The sequence below is a fragment of the Colossoma macropomum genome, unplaced genomic scaffold (assembly GCF_904425465.1).
Source record: "Colossoma macropomum unplaced genomic scaffold, Colossoma_macropomum, whole genome shotgun sequence".
Classification (NCBI taxonomy): domain Eukaryota; kingdom Metazoa; phylum Chordata; class Actinopteri; order Characiformes; family Serrasalmidae; genus Colossoma; species Colossoma macropomum.
The window spans coordinates 29,823,299-29,850,273 of record NW_023494798.1 but is presented as its reverse complement, the minus strand read 5'-3'; the positions used below and the strand labels follow the sequence as shown (position 1 = coordinate 29,850,273).

Here is a 26,975-nt window from a genome sequence, read left to right as displayed (position 1 = left end):
TGGAGAAAGAAATGTCATATATATGTATTCAAGTGCTGTTTTTTATTATGTCAGTTGTATAAGATTTTTTGAAGTCAAGGAAGCTGCATTTGTGCTGTCTGTTTTGTTATGGACGTCTTTGTGAATTGTTTTCCCTGCAGGGGGTTTCACTCCTCCTTTTTCACCCCTCATTGATCATTAGCAGCTCAACACAGTCTCAACATTCTCAACACAGAGAGCCAACCAGCCCAGTGGCTATTAGGGCCCTGCAGAAAGATGCCACAGGACAAAGCAGAAACAGCTGCTTTTATGCCTCAGTATTAAAGAGTTAAAGCTTTTTGTGCATGAAAACCAGCATCTTATCAGCCTGTTTGCATGGTTTATCCAATAGTGCAGCAGGGATTGCTGGAAGAGTGAAAAAAAGACAGAGAGAGAAAAAAAACGATACCTAGATTACTCAGACATGCTTGTAAAGAGCAGGACTCATGCCGCTGCAGTAGCAGAAGCAGAGCATGTTTTAAGAGGAGCAGATGAAATATTAATGGGGTATCCCTTCAGCTGCTTCTCCACAGCTCCCCCCAAACACTGCAGCCACGCATACACACACATACAGAGCTCAACAGTCCTCTGCTGCATTATTCATGAGCCCAAGATTCAGAGACCTATCCCAATCTCCGCTAAAAGCAATGACATCATTGATGACACACCCAATCACAGCCGTGCCTGAGCCTGAACTCACGTGTCCTTCCTGCTATTTAAATCATGTAGATATCGGGGCTTTTTATGGCCGCAGATCGCATTTCGATGTTGAGGCTGGATGAAATGGAGCAGAGTCGTTCCCATTTGGGGCCTTTAAGCGAGGCACTTAGCATGAGAGGTTTCAGCACAGAGTTACAGCAGTGTAGAGTGAGCCGTCCAATGCAGCTGCTCTTAGATACAGACATGCTGATTCTGCATGAGTGCAAGGGAAAACAATACAAAACATAAAGTAACTTCGTTTCCAGGAAAATATTACAATGCTTTTCAGAATATAGTAAAAGGTCAGCACTTTCTAAGACCTTGTCAACACTAATATGGATACGTTTGAAAACTTGCTGGCCTTCCGCATTTATGACCACTGAAAATGTTTTTGAAATCGCTCTCCGGGGATGAATAGAGTTATTAATACTGTTTTCACATTGTAGTGTGGATTGAGGAAACCTGATATTTTTGAAAATGCTGATCTCTATCATTGTCACAGTTATTCATCACTTGTAAACGAATGGTCACCTCATGACTGACTTTTCCAAAAAACTGATTAAAATGCATTTCTGTCCACTAAAGATGTCACTTAATGCAAGCCAGATTTGAGGTTTGAGACACTAGGGTGAGAGTCTGAAGCAAGTTTGGAGCCTCTGAGGGGTGAGTTCATGTCCAGTCTGAAGGTGTGAGTCCATATTGAGTCTCGAGGTATGTGTCTGAATCAAGTGTGAGATGTGAGTCTATGTCCAGTCTGGAGTCTCTGAGGTGTGAGTCCGTACTGAGTCTCGAGACTCTGAGCTGTTAGTCTGGGTCGAGTCTGGTGTCTCTGGGGTGAGAGTCTTTGTCGAGTCTCTAGTCTCTGAGCTGTGAGTTCAGGTCGAGCCTGGAATCTCTGGGGTGTGAGTCCATGTCAAGTCTCTGGAGTCCGAATCAGTGTTGAGTCTCTGAGGTGTGAGTTCATGTCGAATTTGAGTTAAGTATCAAGTCTCTTAGGTGCGAGTCTAGGTCAAGTCTAGAATCTCTGAGGGGCGAGTCTACTTCGAGTTTAAGTCTCTGGGGTGCAAGTTGGAGTCGTGTCTTGAGTCTCAGAGGTGTGAGTCAGAGTCGGATCTTGAGTCTCTGAGGTGTGAATCTGTGTTGTGGCTCAAGTCTTTGAGATGCGAGTCCATGTCGAGTCTCTGAGATGCCAGACTGTTGAGTCTCTGAGATGCGAGTCTAAGTGGAGTCTCTGAGACGCGAGTCCAAGTTGAGTCTCTGAGATGCGATTCCAAGTTGGGTCTCTGAGTGAGCCCATGTCAATTTTTTATCTCTAAGGCGCAAGTCAGATAAGATAATCCTTTATTAGTCACACAATGGGGAAATTCTCAGGGTTGAGTCTCTGAGATGCGAGTCTAAGTTGAGTTTCTGAGATGCCAGACTGTGTTGAGTCTCTGAGATGCAAGTCCAAGTTGAGTCTCTGAGCGGGTCTACATCAAGTCTGTATCTCTAAGGTGCAAGTCAGATAAGATAAGATAAGATAACATAAGATAAGATAACATAAGATAAGATAATCCTTTATTAGTTCCACAATGGGGAAAATCTCAGGGTTGAGTCTCTGAGATGCATCTGAGTCTATGCCAAGTCTTGAATCTCTGAGGTACAAGTCCATATTGAATCTCAAATCTCTGTGTGTCAGTCCAAGTCGAGTCTTGAGTCTCTGAGTTGCGAGTCTGTGTTGAGGCTCAAGTTTCTGGGGTGCAAATCCAAGTCTCGAGTCTCTAAGGTGTGAGTCCATGACATCTCTGAGGTGCAAGTCAAGACGCAGTCAAGCCAATTCCACCATATGCATTTTCTATCATACAGTGATGCTCATTCGCTGTTCCAACAGCTTGTTGCAAAGTGAGCCGAGCCGCTTTATCCTCCAGTGCCACAAAAGAATGAGCGCTGGTTCCCATAGCATAGTTAAGGGTGTTAGCCTGCCACTGAGGAAGAGCTGCCAATGATGGCAGATTCAAGAGACATTGTGGAGGCTGACTGAGGAAATCCTTTCCTCTGTTTGGAGGTACTCATTGTTGCCCCATCTGTTTCATAATTATCTGAACTCTCTGACCAGAACAGGGTTGTTAAGGACACGGATGGTCATTTGTGTTTTTATGATGAATTATGCAGCCACCACCTCCTTTATAATCACACTGAGTAAACCAACACTTACGTAACCCACTATCACATCCATACACACACACACATTGTTCAAGTTCTAGTGCCTTTCCTTAGCAATTAGCCTCAAACCTAATCCAGAGACAAAACCTGAAGCAGACTAGACAATACTGGATACTGGATAATTATAGCTCCATAACAGTACTGTATAACTATAATATTACAACAACACTGGATAACAATAAGGTTATAACAATACTGTGTATCTATAACATTATAACAATACTGAATACCTATTGTATTACAAGAAGACTGGATACATATAGCCTTATTACAACACTGGATAACGACAGCACTAAAACAATACTAGATATCTATAGCACTATAAAAATAGTAGATAACCATAGCAATATAAACATACTGGATAACTGTAGCACTCTAACAATATTAGACAATCATAGCACTATAAAAGTGCTGGTAACCAAAGCACTATACCACTATTAGACAACCACAGTACTATAACAATACTGGATATTTACAACATTAAAAAATGACTGAATATCTATAGGACTATAAAAACAGTAGATAACCGTAGCAATCTAAAAATACTGGATCACTATAGTACTATAAAACACTGGATAACTATAACACTATGAAACACTGGGTAACTATAGCACTATAAAACACTGGGTAACTATAGCACTATGAAACACTGGACAACTATAACACTATATTAGACAACCACATCACTATAACAATACTGGATAACTGTAGAACTATAAGAGTACTGGATAACTGTAGTACTATAAGAATATTAGACAACCACAGCACTATAATAATACTGGAGCTCTGTAGCACTATAAAACACTGGATATCTATAGCACTATAACAATATTAGACAACCACAACACTATAAAATACTGAATAACTATAGCACTACAAAAATACTGGATAAATATAGCACTAAAACAATATTAGACAACCACAGCACTACAAAAATACTGGATAACTACAGCTCTGTAACAGTACTAGACAACTATAGTACTACATCAATACTGGATATCTATAACACTATAACAATATTAGACAACTACAGCACTATAAAAATACTGCGTAACTATCATAACTATGTGTTGACTATAACTATGTGTTGAGTCTTGAGTCTCTGAAGTGTGAGTCCAAGTTGAGCCTTGAGTCTTTGAGATGTGAGTCCATGTCGAGTCTCTGACATCACACTATAACAGCACTGGACAACTACAGCACTATATCAATACTGGATAACTATAGCACTACATCAACAATGTATAGCTACAGCACTATAAGAACACTGGACAAATGTAACACTGCGACAATACTGGACCTATAACAGGACTCAAGGAACTATAACACTATATCAATACTAGAAAACTAAAGTATTATATCAGTGCTGTATAACTGTAGCAGTTAAGAGGCTTTACTAATGCTACAGTATTACTAATACTGGAGAAAAATGACGCTGGTTTTGACTTTCTGTGCTCTGGGTGGAAAACATGTTGTGCTGCTGACCCGTGGTGTTGATGTTAATGAGGGGGGAGCAGCAGACTGTCCCTGCATGACTCGGTGTCCTAGAAACAGCCAGCAGTGCACCAGAGGCACGGCCACCTGAAGGCCCGCTCTGCCCTGGCCACACACAGACCTGCCATACCGGACAAACACCCACAGACAGCATCAGCTTCAAAACATCCAGCATAAGCTCTACAGCAGGCCACCGCAAACAGCATTAGAATGTCATTAAAAATGAGCATTGGCAATATCACACAGGGCTGGACTGACAGCTGGTCAACCCTTAGAAATCCAGACTTATTACTGTCATTTTGATATACATGATTATGACATTATACTTACAGTCAATTTATATTTTGTATTGATGAGTTCAAATCTATGTTTCTGACCTTTTTTGTTAAAGTTTGTTTGTCTCAGTGTCAAAAAAATGACAAAAGCATGTGAAGTATGTAAAGCGTATTTTTTTTCTTTCCACAAAACAAAATGGCACAATAACTTTTCATCAAATTCAAATCATATTAAAGTATCTCCTCTTCTACTTACAGACACAGATATGGGCTGGACTGAAAGCTAACGTTTTTGTGTACTATGATCAGGGGTTAAATTGGGCTTCAGGCTTTCTATTTTATTGTTCTGTTTTAAAACATTAAGTCATGAAAAGATACAAACATACTTTTCACCTGGAAAAGATGTATTTAAGGTACACAACTGGACCTTAAAACCACCGTTGTACCTTTGAGAGAACATCTACATTGTTTGTACCTTAATGAATGAAAAATGTACCTGCAGAGAACCTTTATTTCTAACAGTGCAGTGGAAGTGTGCTACAAACTGCTAGTGTATGTAGGTTTATACTGTATCAATAGAACAGAGGTAATGGTGTATCAGTTGAACAGAGTTAAACTGGTCAGTAATGTTAGGTGGGAAGGCTGGGGTTTTCCATAGTTTGAGAAACAAATCTGGTTGCTTGGAATTGAACACTTGGCACTACAGTGCTGCACCATCTCAACTTTATTGGATAAGCTGTTTCAATCACAGTGCAATCAAAACTGAAAAATGAAAAACCTGGAGACGAAAAATGTTTAATCTGAATGTAAAGATCTGTGTCAGAAGCAAGGAAAATTCAAATGAACACCACAGACTGTAACTCTGGCCCTGTTTACTGGTAATGCTCTCCACATATTTGGCAACCCTCTGATTCTCCTGGGAAAGGCCCAGTTCTCATTGCTCTCACCCAGTGCTCTCCTGCATTTCTCTGGTTTTAGAATGAGTTTTAAAATACCCTTTTTCTTCTTTTCTCATCACAACCTGCTGCATGAAGCAAGCTGGATACTGGAGATATAATCAATAGAGGAAAACCACTTTATGTTTATCAAAGTAACAACACTACTGGTTTTCAGGAGAGGACTGTTGCTTTGATTGCCTATTCACTGAGAACAGTAACATTTTATTGTGTTATTTTATTGTTTTCTTTTTCATCATTAGTAGCTGTTTAATATAAACATAAACATTTTGTGGTTCCCATACGTAAAGTCACCAAAAGGCAGGTATCAGCTCAATTTCTTTCTAGAGGAGGACCTCCAGACCCCCCACATTGGTTTGGAAAATCTCCCTAGCTCTGAGCTCTCAATTTTGGCAAGCATGGCTTTCCATCAGACCACACACTGCTTCAAAACCTGCTACTGCACTGTAGCTACATCAATTCACTCGGTTCTTTAAACAGCACCACTGGAAAAACATTCATTTAAACATTCTCTCAAACAGCCAAACGTTCTTAGGTTGTACACCATTCATAAATATCGAGCATTATTGTTATTACATGCATGCATGTAGTTAGTCATAGCACTGTGCATTTGATTTATGTAGGAAATAAGAATGAAATGACTCTTTACAGGTTAAACTGTACTTGTAGGCATATCACAGCAGCTTATAACAGCATTTAGAGCAGATATTATCTATAACTGGTCACTGTGGCCAAGAGGCTCAAGTGTTCCAGTGCTGAGTTTCTGTACAGTATGAGTTAGATAAAGTAAGGTACACCCTTAAAACAAGGGCTCTTCATAGGTTGGTTATGCATAGGAGCATGGCGACTCAAAAAACTATATAAAGGTTTAAATGGTTCTTCGGATGGTTAAGTGGTTGTTCTCTATGATGAGAAACTGATATGGTAAAAATTGGTATAAAAGGTGTTAACTATTAATAAAAGAACCTTTTTTGTATTATATAGAGCCCTTAACACCCCTTTGCTCTGCAGAAGGAACAATTAATATCATTTTACCATCACAAACATCATCTAACTTTTCTCTCTGTTCCATTTCAAACTGCACCTGGCCTCCTTTTATCCTGCTTCTGAACATGGAAGAAAGTCATCAATACATCTGACCCACATTTCTTTCCTCCAACTCTAAAGAAAAAAAGGCTCTTTTATTTGGCCCACTTGTTGGCGAGTTGACCTAGCAAATTCATTCCACTCCGGTTTACTTGTTTGATCTTGCATAGGCAGGAAACTGTCACTGGAAATGTTCTATATTGGAAGATTCATCTTATCATAAATATTATCACATTTAAATATTTAATGCTTTTCCAAAAAGTGTACTAGTTTCTTTCAGTTAAACATTTTAATGAATTTACCATTTTTTGAATGCAGAATGAATTAATGTAGCCAGAGTACAGCACCGCTAAAGCATTACAAGAAAATAAGCCACGTTAGAGTGGAATTCTTTTAAATGTCTCTTTTTTGGCTTTTGGCTCATTAAATAGGTTTTTAATGAGTTTTTTTACTGTTTCCAGAGCTTTAGTCACATAAAGTTTGTGTCTCCAAAATGATAACTTTACAAATAAAGAAAAAAACATTCTTAAAGGTGATACATTCAACATTTTAAACATTAAAATAGCAGCAAACAACTATTTTCTGTGTGAAGACATAGTGGTGTAATGATGTCCTGAGCAGAGAAGTCACACCGCCTCTGTGTGTGCTGTAATCTGAGCTTCTCTGGTTTTTGTTTTCATAGCTGGGCGGCCGCGTGTGCATGTTAGTCCCGCCCTGTGAACACGTCGGCCCTCCCCACATTTTGTTTTGCCCTCCCTAGACAGTGACCGCCCACACAGCGTGTGTGCACAATTTAAGGCAGAGCAGGAAAATTTGAGCAAGAAGCTGGCGAAAAAGAAACTGACTTTATTGAAAGTTGAAATGCATGAAAACGGATGAGGAGGTCGCTCCTGCTGGACAAGTGGGTAACATTAACTCATTTTCGCTGTTTCACAGAATCAATAAGTCAGTATTGTTTTGTTCTGTTTGCGAATGTTTATGGTAGCAACTGGTTAGCTTCACAACAGCAACTGTAGCGATAGTTTGTTAACCCACTACAGAGCCAACATTAGCTAAATTACTTGCTGTGTTGTTCACTCTAACATTATATTATGGTATTTGTGTGTAAGATTTGCGAAGGGTTTTATGGCCACAAAGATCTAAAAAGATGTGTTGGCCTTGACAATGCACGTCCATGAATATGAGGCGGGGGGGGTGGTTCTGAAAGAGCAGTGAAGGGAGGGGGGAAATGTTTGTTTTGCCAACAATCATTCTCCAGAATTGTATAGTGCTCCTTTAACTTTGAATGGAAATTAATGGAACAAGATTTTTTTAATTATGGAGCGTTGCTATTGATCCATTCATCATGAAATTTTAACACATTTTTCAAATTGTGTAACAATCAAAATCTATGCCAGAGCACAAAGCACTGCCTAAAGGAAAAACGTCTTTATCAAGACTGACTTTTCTTTACCTTAGGAGAAATGAAGCAGATCTCCACGTTGTATTATTAAAGAATCAGTCAATTCCTAAATGCCTCTTAGGTGAAAAGAGAAGCGTAATATCAGCATCTATTTGTATGAAGTTCTGCAGACAAATGAGAAAAGAATGAGGTCTCCTTCTACACTGATAGACCGCTGAAGAGAGCAGAATTAGAACTATTCAGAAGAGACTTGGGTGAGAGGACTCAGACCCTAAAGAGTTAAGATGCTGGTAGACAATATTTTGACCAAAGTCTAAAGATAATCTAAGAGTAGTTTCTCAGGAGCCGAATTTGAAAAACAGAAAAAACAGCTCAAGTCTTACCCTGATTTCGAATGGGACTTAACCATGTCTGGTGAGATTAAGACAAGATATAATTTAGAATATTTATTTCCTCTGGGCTGCTTCTCCTTATCAAAAGTAGGTCTAGTGGTAAAAAAAATAGTGATGGAAAAACACAGAGAGTTTGTTATCAAAGACATTTCTGCTCTGACACATTTTAAATGCATTTTCAGGATTGTCATTGTCTTTAAATGGAACCATAACTGCCACAGAAAGCGACAGCCCAGAGTTCAGTAACAAGTCTTATTCTCAGTTAAATTAATCATTCATGCCTGCTCCCTCCACCATTACAGAAACCAGCCAGAGCTGGGTAATGAACTGATTCACACTGCTGAGGCTACATGGTATACTAATACAACTTGGAAAATGTAGCCTACTCTAGTTAGCCACCTCAAACACCTAGATAATAGGTAACCTAGGTAATGTCGCTAGTTATCAACAAAATAAGCAAGACAGACTTAAATCTTAAAATTTCCTCACCATTAGCTAAGTGTATCACTTATATACCTACCTGAAAGAATCAGCTCTGATGGAAAGCCAGAGCTAGCTTAGCATTAGCCAGGTCAGCTATACAGCTTCATTAGTGAGTTTACTGAATGCCAGTCATGAAAGATAACAATCAAGTGTCAGTTCCCTCATTGTAGACATGAAATTCTTTGACTTTGTTGGAGGAACAAGACCAACCATAAATGGCTCCTGTAAGCCCTAAACTAGCTTCACTATGTCTGTAAACCCTTTGTGGGCCATAAGAGCCTAGCTCTAGCAAAACATTATGGGGTCATTCTACAGAAACGTCCACTTTTCTATCTGTCCATAGGAGTCACTGGTGTTACCAATCCTCATTGGTGTTACACATAAGAAAAGGTAACACCAGTGATATTTTAATGAAAAATGCATTTTACAAAATGGCTGCTACAGAGCATCAAACCACATGTTGTCAATCATGGAACATCCACTAAAATATGAAATTTAATCCAGTTGTATTCTATTTTTTCACCATTACCTCAGAATAAAGTCGGTCACATCAGTGACTTCAGCTAAAATCTTCATATGAAATTATGAGCTGAATGAGAAAATCTCTGAAAACTGAAAGACACAGTGGACTCACCATGTGCTTTTTTTCAGAGATCCTCAGAAAATAGGTAAAAGGAAGTCAAGTGATGCCATCAGTGTGATTTTTATTTCAAAATAAGAGATTTTTTGTTATGCAGTAACACCAGTGACACAACTCCTGGGGACAACTTTCATTATATATTTATAATATTTATTTGGCATTTGTTTTCCCTATGTCATTTTATTCATAAATTTATAGTCATGTATAGATTATTGCAGTTAAAATAGCAGAAAGACGTGTTTTTTTTACCTCAAAATATGGCCTCAACCTTTACACATGACTGTGAGGATGAGCTCTTCTGTGGTGCTTAGAATTCTGTGTAATTGATTAAAAAAAACAATATTGCTGAATTGATGGCTCTAAAAAGGTGTAATTGTTAAAATAACTTATTGTTTTATATTAAAATATAAACAATTGTAACCCTAACATGTTTTTCAAGTGTAGTATATCTGTAAACGCTAGGGACGCACAAATGGACGTTTCTGTAGATTGACCCTATGACTATTTTTGAAATCTTCAGAAACCTCTTTGAGAATGACAACGTGGTTTTCTCCAGCTCTGAATAAATATGAACGATTCTTGCTCTATTTCAAAGATTTCAGACAAAACAGCAATGGAGTCATCTTTTAATAATGTCCAGGTCATAGCATAGTGCCATCTATCTAAGAGTAGCTGGGGTGAAGAGCAGGGGGGAGACAGGGAGGGGTTTTCTGCTCTAATCTGGCTGTAATAACTAAACTGAAGACATTCTGTCAGAGATACCAAGTTGAAATCTAGATTTATTTACCTAATCCTCTTAGTTCTGGGTGGGATATAAAGCTGCAGCTACCTTCTGCTACCTTAAACTGACTGATGTAGGACTGGGCTTCCTGCAGAAACCTGTCTCAGCTCAGTATCTGTCAGCGTCTGTCACCAGGCAGGTTTTAAACCTTCCTCACTTGAGGCTCCCAGATGGTACCCATAAAAAGGCCTCAAACTAATTATTCCTGCATGTTTGCACTTTTTTGATTTCGTGTGCTGTGCTTCATCTGATCTCCAAGTTTCCATTACAGGTCTTACTTAATCAGTATGAACTACTGTTCAGAAGTCTGGAATCAATGTTTTCAGTTAAGTAAAACCGACTTGGTTGCAAATAAATGTGTAAAGGGATCCTAATGTTAGTCATATGCAATTTCATAGGTTTCAAATAGTTTGTAGGACACTGACTCTAAACAAAAATTAAAGACATATTAGAATCTAAAATGAGAAAGCTGTCTTTGAGAATTAAGTAATCATAAAGTTAATATCTAGAATTCACCACATTTCAGAAGTGGAGATCAAATCCCAAGGCAGATATCTTGATAAAAATTAATGTACACAGACCATCACACTGTATTATTTATTGTTTAATTTGGTTCTTGTTCATTGAATTCCTACAGTATTTAATAAGATCTAGAAATATGTTTTAGCAAGTATCTTATCATTTTAATATATTAAGTTATTATTGTGTATAAAATAACGAAAAAGTTAAATGTTTCCAAACTTTTGAGCAATATTAAGCAGTTATTGGCAGCTACAAAAGCATGCTACAATTCTTTATAATATTTCTGACTCCTAGCTCCCTTCAAATTAAATTTGATGAAAAACTTCGCTGTATGTTTTGTTTTGCTTGTTTTGTTGTTTGACATTGAAACAAATGGCTGTCAATTACAATGTAAATTGTGGTGATGCACCAAAATTCTTGACCGAAACTGAAATATAGGACAAACTTAGCTGAAGATAAAAAGAGAAGTTTGCTTAAGAATTACTTTGCCATTTTAGTTATGCTTTCAAAATAGTGCAATAATGCTGGCAATGCTTCAAAGGTGATAAGCACCATGTTGGGACATAAAACTGAGAGAACAAGAGGACTCATTTTATTTTAAACAGGTTGCTAAATCATATTAAATATTAAAGGTTGTAAATGTTTGAAAATATAATACTTCACAAGGCATCTAAATCTTAATTCCAGAGTGCCTCTGCTATAATAATAGAAAGCACATGGATGTGGCTTTGAAACTCCCATCTAGCAGTCTAAAGTTTCTAAAGCAGAGGGCGCTATTGTGTAAGTTGCTTGAGTGTTCGTCATTTAGAGAAACAGCCATAAAGCTCAGCAGGATATAATGAACGCACATGTTCGCAATAACAACTTTCAAAACTAGAGGCAAAAAAGTTTTTTTACCCCAAAGAGTCACTCAGTTTTGTTTAAGTGATTTACTTTAAAGAATTCCCTTAAATTTTTAAATTAATGTAATAAGCATGTAAGCTAAAGATGTATATACAGCTGCAGCAGACTGTGCTAGTGTTTCAGTTTATCTGCTGATCAAACTGTTTAAATGTGTCTGTGCTGACCAGCACAGGGCAGTGAAGGACACTAACAGCGTTTTTTATCACTACTTCTCATTTTCATTACCATTCAAATGATTTGTTGAGTGCTAGATTTGGACACTTCATTGTAGATCTATTGAATCCTGCTTGCTTTTCCCCCCAAAAAATAAAAGTGCAACTTTTGACCAGTTCTGGGTGGAAAATTCAGTATAATTATGTATTTACATTTAACTAACACTGCAAAAACAATGCAATAGCTCCCAACTTCTAAGGCTTAATGGTTAGAAAGGTAGAACTTTTTCTTCAACATCAACCAGTCATTATTTTATGCTTCAGTGTATTAAAAGTGCTTTTTTCTTTTAAAAATGCGTTCAACTCTGCCAGTACTGTCATATTAAATCCTGCCAACAGCATCTGCAGCATCTGTGGGCCACTGACAGTATAAATACGACCATCTGGAGCTGGAGAACGGCCTCACCTATGCGCAGGATTTCCAGGAGCACAGAATAGTGTCCCGAAATAAGAGTCACACAACATGTGCTCCACATAATCATGGAGGAAGAGCAGGGGGATGGCAGCTATGAAAATAGTTTGCATGTATTATGTCTAGAGTGGTTATGTTTCTGCATAAATCCTCTCTACATCTCATAATGGACCTTCCCAGGCCTGCATAAATCCGTACTGGCCTCTGGAGAGCAGCAAGGGCAGGACTAATGCGCAGGGTGTGTTTGCACTCGCAAACCACCATCCACTCAATGACTCAGCATCACAAGCCAGTGAAGTCACAGTGCCCGAGAGCAGGACACGCCACTGTCAGCAAACTAGCTCTAAACTATGAGGAGTGGAAGCAACAGAAATGAACTGCTGAAAATGAGGATGATAAAAATGCATGTGAATTACAAGTGGAGTCAATAAAAATGCATAAAAGGAGTCATTTGTGTGGGTGTCATGCCCATTTTGGAAACTCAGGTCTAAGCTGGTTTTCTCTAAGGGAAAAAATGGGAATGGGAATTTCCAAAAGTGACGCTATCACACCCTGTGGTTAATAATTGCTTCTAAATATGAATTTAATCTCATTATTCTACAGTCAAATACTTGCAACGCTACTTTTCCTACAGCTTTTGAGCGCAAACCATGAAACTTGAGACTTAAGACGTGTGTACAGTGTTCGTTCAAACACATTTATTTCCCAAAGGTATGAATGGTGGAATCCACAACATCCTGAAAGAAGTCATTCCACGTATATAATACATCATGCTTATACCTTTATTCCATCACAGTCATGATACACTCTGTAGCCAACAGTGTTTGGACGCTTCTCTTATGTCACTACCATACAAGTTTGCTAGCAAGACCTTTGCAACCACCTGGGATATCCTAAACATGGCCTAGCAACACCTTAGCAACCACCTGAGATACCTTAAATATGGCCTAGCAACACCTTATCAACCACCTGAGATACCACAGCAACGGTCTAGCAAGACCTTTGCAACCACCTGGGATACCCTAAACATCGCCTAGAAATACCTTAGCAACCACCTGAGATACCCTAAATATGGTCTAGCAACACCTTAGCAACCATCTGGGATACCCTAGAAATGGCCAAGCAACACTTTGGCAACCACCTGGCATACAATAGCAACAGCCTAGCAATACTTTAGCAACCACCTGGGATACCCTAGAAATTGCCTAGCTACACCTCTGCAAGCACCTGGGATACCCCAGAAATGGCCAAGCAACACCTTGGCAACCACCTCAGATATGCTAGAAATGGCCTAGCAAAACCTTAACAATCACCTGGGATCCCGTAGAAATGGCCTAGCAAGACCTTAGCAACCACCTAGGATACCACAGCAATGTCCTAGTAATACCTTAGCAACCACCTGGGATACACTAGAAATGGCCTAGCAACACCTTGGCAACCACCTAGGATACCACAGCAATGTCCTAGTAATACCTTAGCAACCACCTGGGATACCCTAGAAATGGCCAAGCAACACCCTAACAACAAGCAATGCCTGCAATACTATAGCAACCTTGTAGCAACACCATAGCAACTAAGTGAAATTACTGTTTAAACCCAATTAATTTAACAATAAACAATTAAGTGTTCTGCTACTTCAAGCCAACTTTAAGTTCATTTACAAACTTTCCCTTTCTAGTTATAATTAAAATGTGTAATGTTATTACTGCATGTACAGTCGTCTCCTGCAGGAGGGCAAAACATCCGTTACATTTTTGCCACACTTTTGTCATTTTGACATGTGGAAAAAAATTCAGACTCATAGTTGTTGATGCAGAATGTAAACAGAACATAAATGTAATTAACTGTGTATTTATATAATTAAATACGTGATTCCATTTGAACAGTATAGCAAAACAAAAGTGATAATTCTTGACTTCTAAGGGCTCATTCATATAACATTTAGCTAACAGATGCACCATACTTGGGAAACTGCTTAATTAAATTTTGTTGTACATAATAACAATAAACAGCATTCCATTCTATAACAAACAATCACCAGTGCAGTGTCCAGACAAACAGTAGCAAGTTGTAATGTTAAATGGCTTCATGCAGTGTATAGAGGCATCTATCAGGCTGTGTCAATGTAATTCTGTGTGTGGCAGCCTCACTCTCCTATCAGATCTCTCTGCCTCCCCATTAGCCCCCTCCACCCTCCCAGCCAAGTAAGATTTTATTTACTGTGATGGCAGCTCTCCGTGCAGGCTTGGCAGCTTTCTTGGCCTTGGTGGCCACTTCCTCTGCTCCTAGCTGGAATGAAATAGCATCTAAACGTACTGCAATAGAGACGTAAACAGCCAAGACAAACGTTCACGATGACCGCAAGAAGAAAAAAGCAGTCTTTTTTTTTTTGCATGTGCAAAAATTCCAAATATTTCTACATATTTTATATTTACACTCTTAAAAGTAAAGGTGCCACAAAGGGTCACAAGTCTATTCATGCATGAACATCACATAAACAAACGTTACTCACCGCCGCCCTCTAAAGGTGTTATAAACAAACACCAAATAAACAAACATTACTCACCGCCGCCCTCTAAAGGTGTTATAAACAAACATCAAATAAACAAACATTACTCACCGCCGCCCTCTAAAGGTGTTATAAACAAAGATCAAATAAACAAACATTACTCACCGCCGCCCTCTAAAGGTGTTATACACAAAGACCAAATAAACAAACGTTACTCACTGCCGCCCTCTAAAGGTGTTATAAACAAAGATCAAATAAACAAACGTTACTCACCACCGCCCTCTAAATGTGCTATAAACAAACACCAAATAAACAAACATTACTCACCGCCGCCCTCTAAATGTGCTATAAACAAACACCAAATAAACAAACATTACTCACCGCTGCCCTCTAAAGGTGTTATTAACAAACACCAAATAAACAAACATTACTCACCACCGCCCTCTAAATGTGCTATAAACAAACACCAAATAAACAAACATTACTCACCACCGCCCTCTAAATGTGTTATAAACAAACATCAAATAAACAAACATTACTCACCGCCACCCTCTAAAGGTGTTATAAACAAACATCAAATAAACAAACATTACTCACCGCCACCCTCTAAAGGTGTTATTAACAAACATCAAATAAACAAACGTTACTCTCCGCCACCCTCTAAAGGTGTTATTAACAAACATCAAATAAACAAACGTTACTCACCGCTGCCCTCTAAAGGTGTTATTAACAAACATCAAATAAACAAACGTTACTCACCGCTGCCCTCTAAAGGTGTTATTAACAAACACCAAATAAACAAACGTTACTCACCGCCGTCCTCTAAAGGTGTTATAAACAAAGACCAAATAAACAAACGTTACTCACTGCTGCCTTCTAAAGGTGTTATTAACAAAGCTCAAATAAACAAACATTACTCACCGCCGCCCTCTAAAGGTTTTATTAACATAAAGAAAACAAACAGTACTCTTTGTTCCCCTTTGAACTTTTGTGCTTTACCAAATGTGTATTTGCCTCAATCCAGCTGATGAAAATATACCTAATTGTTTCTTAGGATCTAGACAACTGGTTGTGGAAGCTAACAACCTAAAATAACTGCGATCAGGTCCTACAATTGCAATCAGGTGATGATGTAATAATTGTGACAAGCCTTCGGTCACCACAACAGAAACCTGAAAGATGGCAGTGCAGTGACGGGGCAGAATGAGAGGAAATGGCAGAAGGCAGAATGGTTCAATTAGTCGATTAATCAAATAATAGTCAGTATATTCATGTATTATAGAAATGGTCATTAGCTGCAGCCCCACTCCACATCATCTGTGCTGTCTCTGTGGTGTGGGGGCTGCTATGATATAATACAGTACAGTACAGTAGGGTCTGTGCTGAGTGGAACCCCATAGAGATGCCATGCCATCTGCAGCCCTGGCACCAGCTGCCCTCGCCACACTCTGCTGGCCTGACACCCTCTAAACCAACACGGTCCGGAACGCAGGGGACAGAGTGAGCTCTCACCTCCTCATCCTCATCTTCATCCCACACTCATTCATCAGTTCACGATGTGCCTTCAGAGCTCAGAACTCAGAACTCCACATTTTTTATTAAAGGTGATGGAATTTAATTTTTTTCTGCTTTCATGTGATTGGCTCCTGGATGCTGATAAGACCCTCTACTTGAGAAGATGTATGTAACAGCAATGCTATCTGTCCTCTCCAGAGAGAGAGAGAGAGGGGGAGAGAGAGAGAGAGAGAGAGAGAGAGAGAGAGAGAGAGAGAAATGACAGGAGAGAGACAAGGTAAAAAAAGAAAGAGAGAGAGAGAGAGAGAGAGAGGGAGAGAGAGAAAGAGAGAGCCAGCAACACACACACACACATACAGAGAGAGAGAGAGAGAGAGAGAGAGAGAGAGAATAAGAGAGAGTGAAATGACCGAAAGAGAGAAAATATATAAAGAAAGAGAGAAAGATAGAGAGATATCAACAGAGAAAGAAAATAGAGGAAGGAAAACAAAGAAATGAAAGACAAAGAGAGAGAGAGCAAGACAATAAGAAAGAGAAAGTCAGGAAGACAAAGAACCAAGAAGAGAAAGTGAAAATATATCAAGGAAGAATGATGGAAAGAGATCGAGAGAGAGAAAGAGAGACAGGGGGGGAAATGAAAGATAGAGAGAAAAGGTAAAAAGTGAGAGAAAGATATCAGCAGAGAAAAAGAAAAAGAGGAAGGAAAAGGAAGAAAGGTAAGAGAGGGAGAATAAGAACATAAAGAGAAAAAGAGAAAGACAGAGAGAGCAAGAAAACAGAGTGAAAAAAGAGGAAAAAGACAGAAAAAAGGAGGGAGAGAAAAGAGAGAGATAGCAAGACAGTTAGAGAGACAGAGAGAAAAGAGACTGAAAGAGAAAGGGAAATGAGAGAAAATACATAGAGAAAGAATGATAGAAAGAGAGTGAGACAGAGAGAGAGAGAGAGAAAGAGAGAGGGGGAAATGATAGAAAGAGAGACAAAATATAAAATAAGAGAGAGAGAAAGATATCTCTATTTTATATTAATAGAGATATTAACAGAAAAAGAAAAAAAGAGGAAAGAAAGGGAAGAGAGAGAGAACAAGACAGTGAGAAAGAGAGAGACAAAAAAGAGGGAACAAGAGAACGAAAAGCAAAAAAAAAAGAGAAAGGGAGACCAAAAATGAGATAGAGAGAGAGAGAGAAACAGAGAGAGGGGGAGAGGGGGGGGAGAGAGAGAGAGAGAGAGAGAGAGAGAGAGAGAGAGAGAGAGAGAGAGAGAGAGAGAGAGAGGAGCAGTGGCTATCTTAAATCCTGCTTTAATATGATCACTTTTAACTGGACATCAGGCTTACAGAGTTCATTGATTGTTGCTGGTCATCGTAATGAGAATCCAAACGGACATGAACTAAATTTATTACAACAGTGCAGTTTGACTTACCGTTTACCTTTGGAAATTTGTGTACTGGTATAATATATTTTATTTATGCAGAAATGATGTACAATGCACTACTTTTCAGTGCCGATGAAGCAGCTTTGTTCTTTGTCCTAATACTGTGATATCATCTAAGCATTAGCACTGCCAGTATTGCTGTCCATGATGATACAGGCCTAATGTGCTGAGATTAAATGCCATTAATTTTGTGTGTCAGCAGAATGAAGACTCGATACAATCTCAGATTCAGAGCCATATCCTGCTTTAGCTTATTCGCATATTAGAAATCATCAACCTAATATGCAATATATGCACTATAGAGACCTTAAGAAATGCTATTGTTTTCAATGTCCACGCACAAACAATGGGTATTATTAGATACACCTCTGTAAATCTTCCCCTCACTGGCCACTTTATTAGAAACACCTATCCTGTACTTCCATTCACTGGCCACTTTGTTAGAAACATCTACCTACATATTCCACTTATTGGCCACTTTAATAGAAAAACCTGCCTTGTGCTTCCACTCATTGGCCACTTTAATAGAAACACCTACCCTGCACTTCCACTCACTGGCCACTTTATTAGAAACACCTACCCTGTACTTCCACTCACTGGCCACTTTAAAAGAAAAACCTGCCTTGTACTTCCACTCATTGGCCACTTTAATAGAAACACCTACCCTGCACTTCCACTAACTGGCCACTTTAATAGAAACACCTACCCTGTACTTCCAGTGTGCCAGTGTTTTCTTTACCTTTCTGATTAAAAACATCAGCTGGAAACTTTTGAACTAACTTGATCTGCAGGTTGACAACAGCTATAATTAAATCACTCTGACAACAACAACCGTCTTCCATCTCGCAGAAACAATTTATGAGAACACGCCAAAAATATATCTTTTTCAGCACCTGTAATTTGTGCTCTGTGCCATGGCTGGGTGTTGTGTGCGTTCGAAAAGCCTGATTAACACTAGGACCTGCAAAACTTGCACTGCACCACCAAAAACACCTGACAAATGTAGCTGTAACCCACTTACAAATGCTTCCTGCCCTGCTTTCCTCCTGGGAGGGTGTTTTAATAAGGATGGCAAATACACCATTCGTCTTCTTTTGCAGTCCAGACAGAATCAGGTAATAATACTTTTTGGCACCACGTTTCTTTCCTTTCATATCTTCCTTGCTTTTCTTCCCCCTCTCATTTACCTCTGTGTAAGTGTTTAATGTTACATTATCTCTTCATACACATTTTGTCCACTTCTTCTTCCAGTACACTTATTTAAGCATTCTTTGCTGTTTAAAGGAATACTGTTTAACCAGCCATTGATTTTCAAGAGAGATTTCTGAGAATGTTAGAAAAAAATTATGAAAAACGTTTAGTCTAAGCGTTGACCCTGTCATCAGGAGATCGCAAGTTCGATCCCTAGTGATGCTACATCACCAGGAGAGCACAATTGGCCTCGCTCTCTCTGGGTGGGTAGGATGGCCCCTCCCTCTCCCCCCATCTCTCAACGCGATGCTAGTCAGCGCAGGCGTCTGTTAGCTGACATAACAGAACTGGCGGTTGGTGCTTTCCTCCAAGCACGTTCAGCTGTCCAATGAAGTTGCGTGACCGGCAGTTCGAAAAAGATGCGGTCGCTGGTTTCACAGGTCTGGGAGGAAGCCTGCGTTAGCCTTCACCCTCCTAGTGTTGATAGAATAATGTGACTGGGGAGTCCTAACTAGCGGGTGGAACTGGGAACGACTAAATTGGGGAGAAAATTGGGTAAAAAAAAAATGATTAGAAGCTACAGAGAAAATGAAACTCCTAACAACCTCCAGAAGACCAACCTCCACTGCTGCGCTCTCTTCACTGGCTTCCTGTAGCTGCATGCATCAGATTTAAAACCCTGATGCCTACAAAGCCAAAAACAGACCAGCCCCTCCATTCCCAATGGCAATGGTCAAAACTCGAACTGTACCTCGAGCCCTTCAAGCTTCAAGTACAGCTCGGCTTGACCTGCCATCCTTCAAGATGCGTGGAAGACAAGCATCAAGACTTTTCCCCGCCTGACACCCAGGTGGTGGAACGAACTCCCACTGGCTTTCCGAACAGCAGACTCTCTCGTGGTCTTCAAACACAGACTGAGGACACATCTCTTTATACAGCACTTAAGTGAGCACTGAGTTAAGTATTTATTGTAATGTACTGTACTGCACTTATTCAAATGTACTGCACTGCACTGTGTTTAACTCTGTTCCTTTTTCTCTGGGTATCAACATGAGCTTTTGTTTCTAGCAGTATCTGAGCTCAGGACCAGATTTCTCTCTAACCTATTTGTAGACAACAAAGCACTTTTTGTAAGTCGCTCTGGATAAAAGCTGTAAATGTAGATGTAATTGTAAGACCAACAAACTGTTCCCATCGGCACTTAAAGCTTTCATCTTTGAGAGAGAGGAGAAAATCAAGCTGCTTCAGATCTGAAAACATCCACTTCTGTCCATCCATCCTCTGTGAGGGGACAACTCAGTGCTGAAAGGATGTTTAGCCCTCACTGAGAAAAGGAAACAGACAAAAAAGCTGCACTAGAAGACCAAAACTGGATATCTGAGATGTGGAGTGATGTTTTATGGACTGATGAGTCTAAATGTATAGTTAGGATTCCTTGCAAATGACTTATAAAGCTGAACTTCAGAGGAGTGGAAATACATTCCTGCAAAAAACTGAAAGTTTCCTTAAAAAAACGGAAGCGGTGGGAAACATAAATTCAGGACACACTAAATGCTGAAAATGTGATTATACTTTCTATTGTGAGTGTGTTTCCAGTGTGTTTTCTGTCCTTTAATAAACATACTGAAATAGCTGTCTGTGCAACCCTGTGCTACGGATGCTGAAGTATAAGCTTTTTGCAGACTTTATCACTGGTGGGTCGCAAACAAATCATAACACTAAGACTTGATGTGTTTGGTAAGGGCTGCTCAGCGGGATTCGTTAAGAGGCGGCGTCATTTCAGAAGTTGCTGTGCTTGGCTCAAGTCGAACAATAGGAAAGGAAAGCTTGTCCTTGTCACAACAAACAGGGCTTTGAATGGCAGCTCCCTGCCTTCCACACTTACTTTCTCTCTCGCACCAAGAACAACAGCAGCATTTGTATTGGCTCAGCCTGGCAGGTTTCACAGCAGGCTATTCTATCAGCCCCCCCCAACATCATCAACCCCAGTTGGTGACCGCTCCACCCGACTAGGACTGCTGAGGCTAACAGAAACGCCGGGAGAAAAACACTTCTGCTGTGCATGCGGCTGTGTGAAGCACAACGCTTTACAGTCCACACGCCATAAAACATGCACTGTTGGCATCTCGCAGACCACAAGATCAAAGCCTCAATAGCCTTGTTTTATCCCACGGCTTGTAAAAGGGCCATTCGTACCAGTATGAGGGCCCAATGTAACATCTTCAGTAATATCAGCCGATTTAATTGGACATCTTGTACCAAAACAAAGGAGAGCATCTTTATAAAGAGATCAGGACAAGCTGAACTCCCGTCTTCAAATATGGTGTTCAGCTCTACACTTTTTACAGTAAAGGCCCCAAAAACGGGGATATAGAAGAAGTATCAATTTTAATTCCCTGAAGAATCTTTCCATGGGCGGTTCTTTAAAGTAAATTAGACGAGTGAGTGATTCACTATAGAGAAACTTACAGATTTCTTCACAGTGGTGGTGATAGGAACCAGGATTTGTGATGTCTACAGCGCAAATACATATCATTTACTGTCCAAAACCACCAGTGAACTTACATGTGTCCTTTATACACTTTAAAAAAAGATGGTGCTTTAATGGTTCTTTAGCAAACAAAATGGTTCTATACTGAACCATGAATGCTCAAAAAACACACTTAAAGAACACGTTGCATGGTTAAAGGTAATTTCCATCATGAAAGGGTACTTTAGATTGTGGAAAAGTTGCAGGGAATGTGCTATAGATGGTTCTGTATAGAACCTTTTTGAAAAGAGTTCCATTAAGCCACCCAAAAGGGTTCTTCTATTTTTATAATATAATAAAAATGATGGTTCTTCAAATATGGGGTTCAATTCTACACTAGTAAAGGCCCCCAAAAAAAGGGTTAGTTGCAGCTATCTTGAAGGACCAATTTTAATTCCCTGAAGAATCTTTCCATGGGCGGTTCTTTAAAGTAAATGAGATGAACGAGTGTTTAAGGAATTCCACCATTTTCTTTCATTGAGATGTAAACAAAGTCTTTTAGAGTGATTCACTGTAGAGAAACACTCAGACTTCTTTACAGTGGTGGTGACAGGAACCAGGCGTTGCGATGTCCACAACACAAATATGTTTTATTAACGACCCAAAACCACCAGTGAACCTACACGTGTCCTCTGAGTTTTATACACTTTTAAAAAGGATGGTGCTTCTAGGGTTCTTTAGCAAAAAAAGGTTCTATATAGACTCTTAAAGAACACATTTAAAGAACACTTTGCATGATTAAAGGGTTCTTTGCATCATAAAGGGTACTTCAGATTGATGGAAAACTTCTATAAATGTGCTATCGATGGTTTGATATAGAACCTTTATGAAAAAGTTCCATATAGCACCCAAAAGGGTTCTTCAAGGGTTCTTTAGTAAAGAAGATGGTTCTATATAGAACCATGAACACTGCAAGAACCCTTTGATTATTGATTTGATGCATGATGAAAGGGTCCTTTGCAACATGAATGGGTTCTTTAGATTGATGGAGAATGTGCTTTAGATGGTTCTATATAGAACCTTTTTGAAAATTGTTCTATATAGCACCAAAAAGGGTTCTTCTACTGTTGTGAGATTAGGCTACAATGGAAGAACGCTTTTTGGCAGTATATAGAACCCTTTTCAAAAAGGTTCCATATATACAATCAAGCCAAAACTCATTTAGCTACACACTCTTAGAAATAAAGGGTTCTCTGCACAAAACCACAGAAGGGTCACTTTTGGTTCCATGAAAAACCTTTTTCAGTTGATGGCTCTTTAAAGACCCATATTTGTAAATTAGATGTTTTTAAAGTTTAAAGAACCTCCACATAATGTAAAGGTTCTCATGTGAAGGTTCTTTTTTGAAGATGGTTCTTTAGGACAGTTTTTTTTAAAATAGCTTTAAATAAGAGGTTTATGGTTTCGGGTAATGTGATATTTTGCGATATTGATCTCAAGCAACTACAAATTACACATATTTTCCCTCCAAACTCTATTTTCATATTAGTTTTTTCTTCACCAGTTCAACATCAGGTTGTATTTACATGGTAGAAGGCAAAAAGGAAAGGTGACTGGAGGATGAGGAGGCAGAGAAATGGTGAATTTGCAGAGGAGCCCACCATCACCCCGTCACGCCTTGGTGGCTTCTGCAAGGCCAAACTTTATGGCTGGGTCACATTAACGACAGCATGAAGGATGCTGAAAGCTAAAAACACCAAACCCCCACCTCTCAGAGCAGGTGTGCATGAAGCACTGTCCATTATATCGGTCAGTGTTTTCCATTATGACTTTTTTGCCTTATTGCCTTGTTTTGGTCATGAGCCATCATGAACAACACCCCCCCCCCATGGCATGAGCATTTAAAAAAGCAGCACCGTACGTCAAAATATGAAATGGCACAATGATCATTATCGCTTCTTTAATCTTACTAATATTTAACAAAAATTGCCCTTTCACTGCTGTTTATCCCCTCTTTGTTTATGAGAGGTTGCTGTCCATGGTGCTATGCATCAGGTCTTATTCCTTTACCATTCCTGTGTTTACAAGAGGTTACTATACACACTGAGTCATATCACTTCACCTTTTATGAGCGGCTGCTGTCTGTGGTGGACATTAACTATTTCTATATTCATTGCTATCTACAGTACTGAATGCATTGAGTCCTGTTTCTTTACCGTTTCTATCCATATGTACTGAGCCTTATTCCATACAAGCAGTTATTGTCCATAGTCCTGTGTACATTATGTCTTATTCATTGATCATTTATGAAAGAATTCTTCCAATAATGCTACATGCATCGAGTCTTAATCTTTACTGCCTGTGTCTGAGGTTTCTATCCATTGTGCTATATACATTGACTCTTGTTGAAGTCACATTGTTGTGCACTGAGCCTCATTCCCTGACCATGCCTGTTTTTGAGAGGTTGCTATCCGTAGTGTCTTATTCCTTATAAAGGGATTTCATTATGTCCATGTTTGAGCGATTACTATGTATATGTGCATTGTTTCCAAATAGTGCTACACATCTAGTCTTTTTCCTTACAAGAGGTTTCCATCCATAGTCCTGTATACACTAAAGTGTGTCCCTTCATCATTTATGAGAGCTTTAGCTTTTATTCTTTTAACAATGATGACAGATCATTGGGTTATATTCCGTTATCAATTAGCCTTTTATTGAAGAAGCTGTCATACATAGTGGTACATACATTGAGTTTTATTCCTTATATAGGGTTTCTATACATAGTGATATATATTTTGAGTCTTATTTAGATAATGCTATGTATATTATGATCCTTTATAAGAGGTTGCTATACATAGTGCTATATACATTGAGTCTTATTGCTTATAAGAGCTTTTTATAAATAGAGCTATACATGTATTAAATCTTATTCCTTATAAGAGGTTTATTTACATAATGCTATATATGTTATAATTTTTATAAGAGGTTTCTATACATAATGTTATATACTTACATATACATAATTATTATATACAGTTTTATCCCCTATAAGAGGTTTATATACATATAAACCTATATACATACGCTATATACACTAAGCCTTATTCCTTATAGAAGGTGTCTTTAAAAAAGTGCTATATATACATTGAGTCTTATTCCTTAGAGATGTCTAGATAAATAGAGCTATATATGTATTAAATCTTATTTCTTAAAAGAGGTTTATTTACATAATGCTACATACATTATGATTCTTTATAAGAGGTGTCTATACATACTCTTGGATACTTACATATACATAATTATTATATTGAGTCTTATCCGTTACCAAAGGTTTCTGTACATAGTGCTATATATTGAGTCTTATTCCTTATAAGAGGTTTATTTACGTAATGCTATATACTTTGAGTCTTATTCCTTATACAATTCTATAAATATTGCTATATATATTGAGTCTTATTCCTTATGTCTATGTTTTAGAGGCTGCAATTCACAGAGCTGTATCCCCCGTGTCTTATTCCTTATTAGAGCTTTCTATACACAGTGCTATATATTTTCTATAGTCCATAGTATCTACATAAATATAATCTCATCCTCATTCTTCCTCTCACTTCTCCTGACCACACCACTCCACTGGCTTTGGCCTACGCCGTCTTCCGAGCATGCATGCACCAATGCACCACCACAGTCGTGCACGCACTGAAGACAAAGCCCCAAAAGCCCACCCCGCCCCCTCCAGCTCACCTGTCAGGCTGTCATAGCATTCGATTTCGGTGGTCTCCACGGCTCTCCGCTGCTCCTCGGTCAGCTTGGACGCCGCCTGGTTCAGCAGCTCCACCTCGGAGCCGTGGACGCCTTTGAGCTGCAGCAGGGCCCGGTGGTACTTGCCAATGGCCTCGCGGAACTTCTTCTCCTTGTAGCAGCGATGGCCCTCCAGCTTGAAGTCCACGGCTTTCTGGATCTTCGCCTGCATCTCCATCTCGGCACGGTGTCCTCCTGCCCCACCAACCCCCCCACCTCCACCACCACCACCACCACCACCACCACCTCCTCCTCCTCCGTCCTCCGGGTGGCTCCTCACGCTCTTGCTCACGCGCTGCTGCTGCTGCTGTTGATGCTGATACTGGTGCTGATGCTGATGCTTCGCCTCCATCGTCGAGCTCCTCAGTCGCCCTCGCGGCGAGACGGAGCCATGCTCACGCTGCTGCTGCTGCTGTAGAAACACCGGCACGCGCACTCCCGCGTTCTCCGTGAGGGCTGGAGCAGCAGCGTGCCGTGCATAAAGGATGAAGGGGGGGGGAAAATGCACACGCGCACACGCACGCGCGCAGCGAGAGAGCGAGAGAGCCAGACGGCGTCTCTAAACAGCGCCTGCCAACCTCGCGCAGTGATGACAACGACAACCTTAGCTAGAAAACAAGGAACGTGCAGTCAGTACGTTTTGTATTCGTATAGACTGTCGACTAAAGCCCGTGCATGGATGGATGGAAGGATGGATGGAGGGATGGAGGGAGGAAGGGAGGATGCCTCGCCTTGCCTGAGCTCAGCTCTTTCTGCCCCCTCTGGCACTTCACTTCAGCACCACGGACAGCGAGGCATTGTGGGACAACAGGCGGGGAGGAGCCAAAACTAAATCACCATCACGACTGAAAGAGAAAGGCTGCTTCAGCTCAGCTTTAGCGCCACTTCTACAGCTGAAAGACGACACTGTGCGGCTGTTTGTGAATGAGGGTGGGGGAAAAAGCCCCTGTTAAAGCAAAATGGTCATCCGAATGCGTTTAGTTGTGGGGGAAATGACCCTGCTGGAAATAAAGGGGGTGCAAACTGGCACAAAAAGGGCTGTGTCACAAATTCTCCTCCCTACATAGTGCACTACGCAGGTCAGGAAATACACACGCATTAGGCACTCAAATAGTGCGCTAGATATCAACGTAGAGCCATTTGGGATCGAGCCTTAATGACTGAATCATTCACAGTGACCTTCCAGGATGATGACATTAATCTTTACAGCAATGCCTAACACGAGACGTCAGTACCCAGTTAAACCAAACTGCGTTCCTACAAAAAAAAACAAAACAAAACAAAAATGAAAACAGTATTCAGATCTTAGAAGAAGAATGTTTTGATCTGATATAGATAGTTATAAGCTAAACATACAAAATCATCATTTATAGGGTACTTTTTTGGGGGAGGTGTCTGTCTCAAACCCTAACCCCTAAATTTACACCTGTGAAAACAATACTTACATTTTTTAGATTTTTTTTTTTCAATGTTGTTTTTTTAAAAGAAGAGAGCAGGAAGTGAGACTGTCTCTGTCCCTCATGGCCACATGGTGAGCAGTTAGATCCCATTGTTTTGAAGTAAATGTGACCCAAAGTCTGAAAATCA

The 26,975-nt window shown here is 39.7% G+C and overlaps 1 protein-coding gene across 1 annotated transcript in view; it reads right to left on the bottom strand.

Moving 5' to 3' along the window:
• The window catches only part of ttc9b (tetratricopeptide repeat domain 9B), a 53,720-nt gene extending 27,980 nt beyond the window's left edge, over positions 1-25,740 (bottom strand). Inside the window, exon 1 of the mRNA XM_036584795.1 lies at positions 25,332-25,740. Coding sequence (XP_036440688.1) covers positions 25,332-25,740 — 409 coding nt within the window. The remainder of the gene's footprint in view (positions 1-25,331) is intronic.
• Between the last annotated feature and the right edge of the window lie 1,235 nt (positions 25,741-26,975).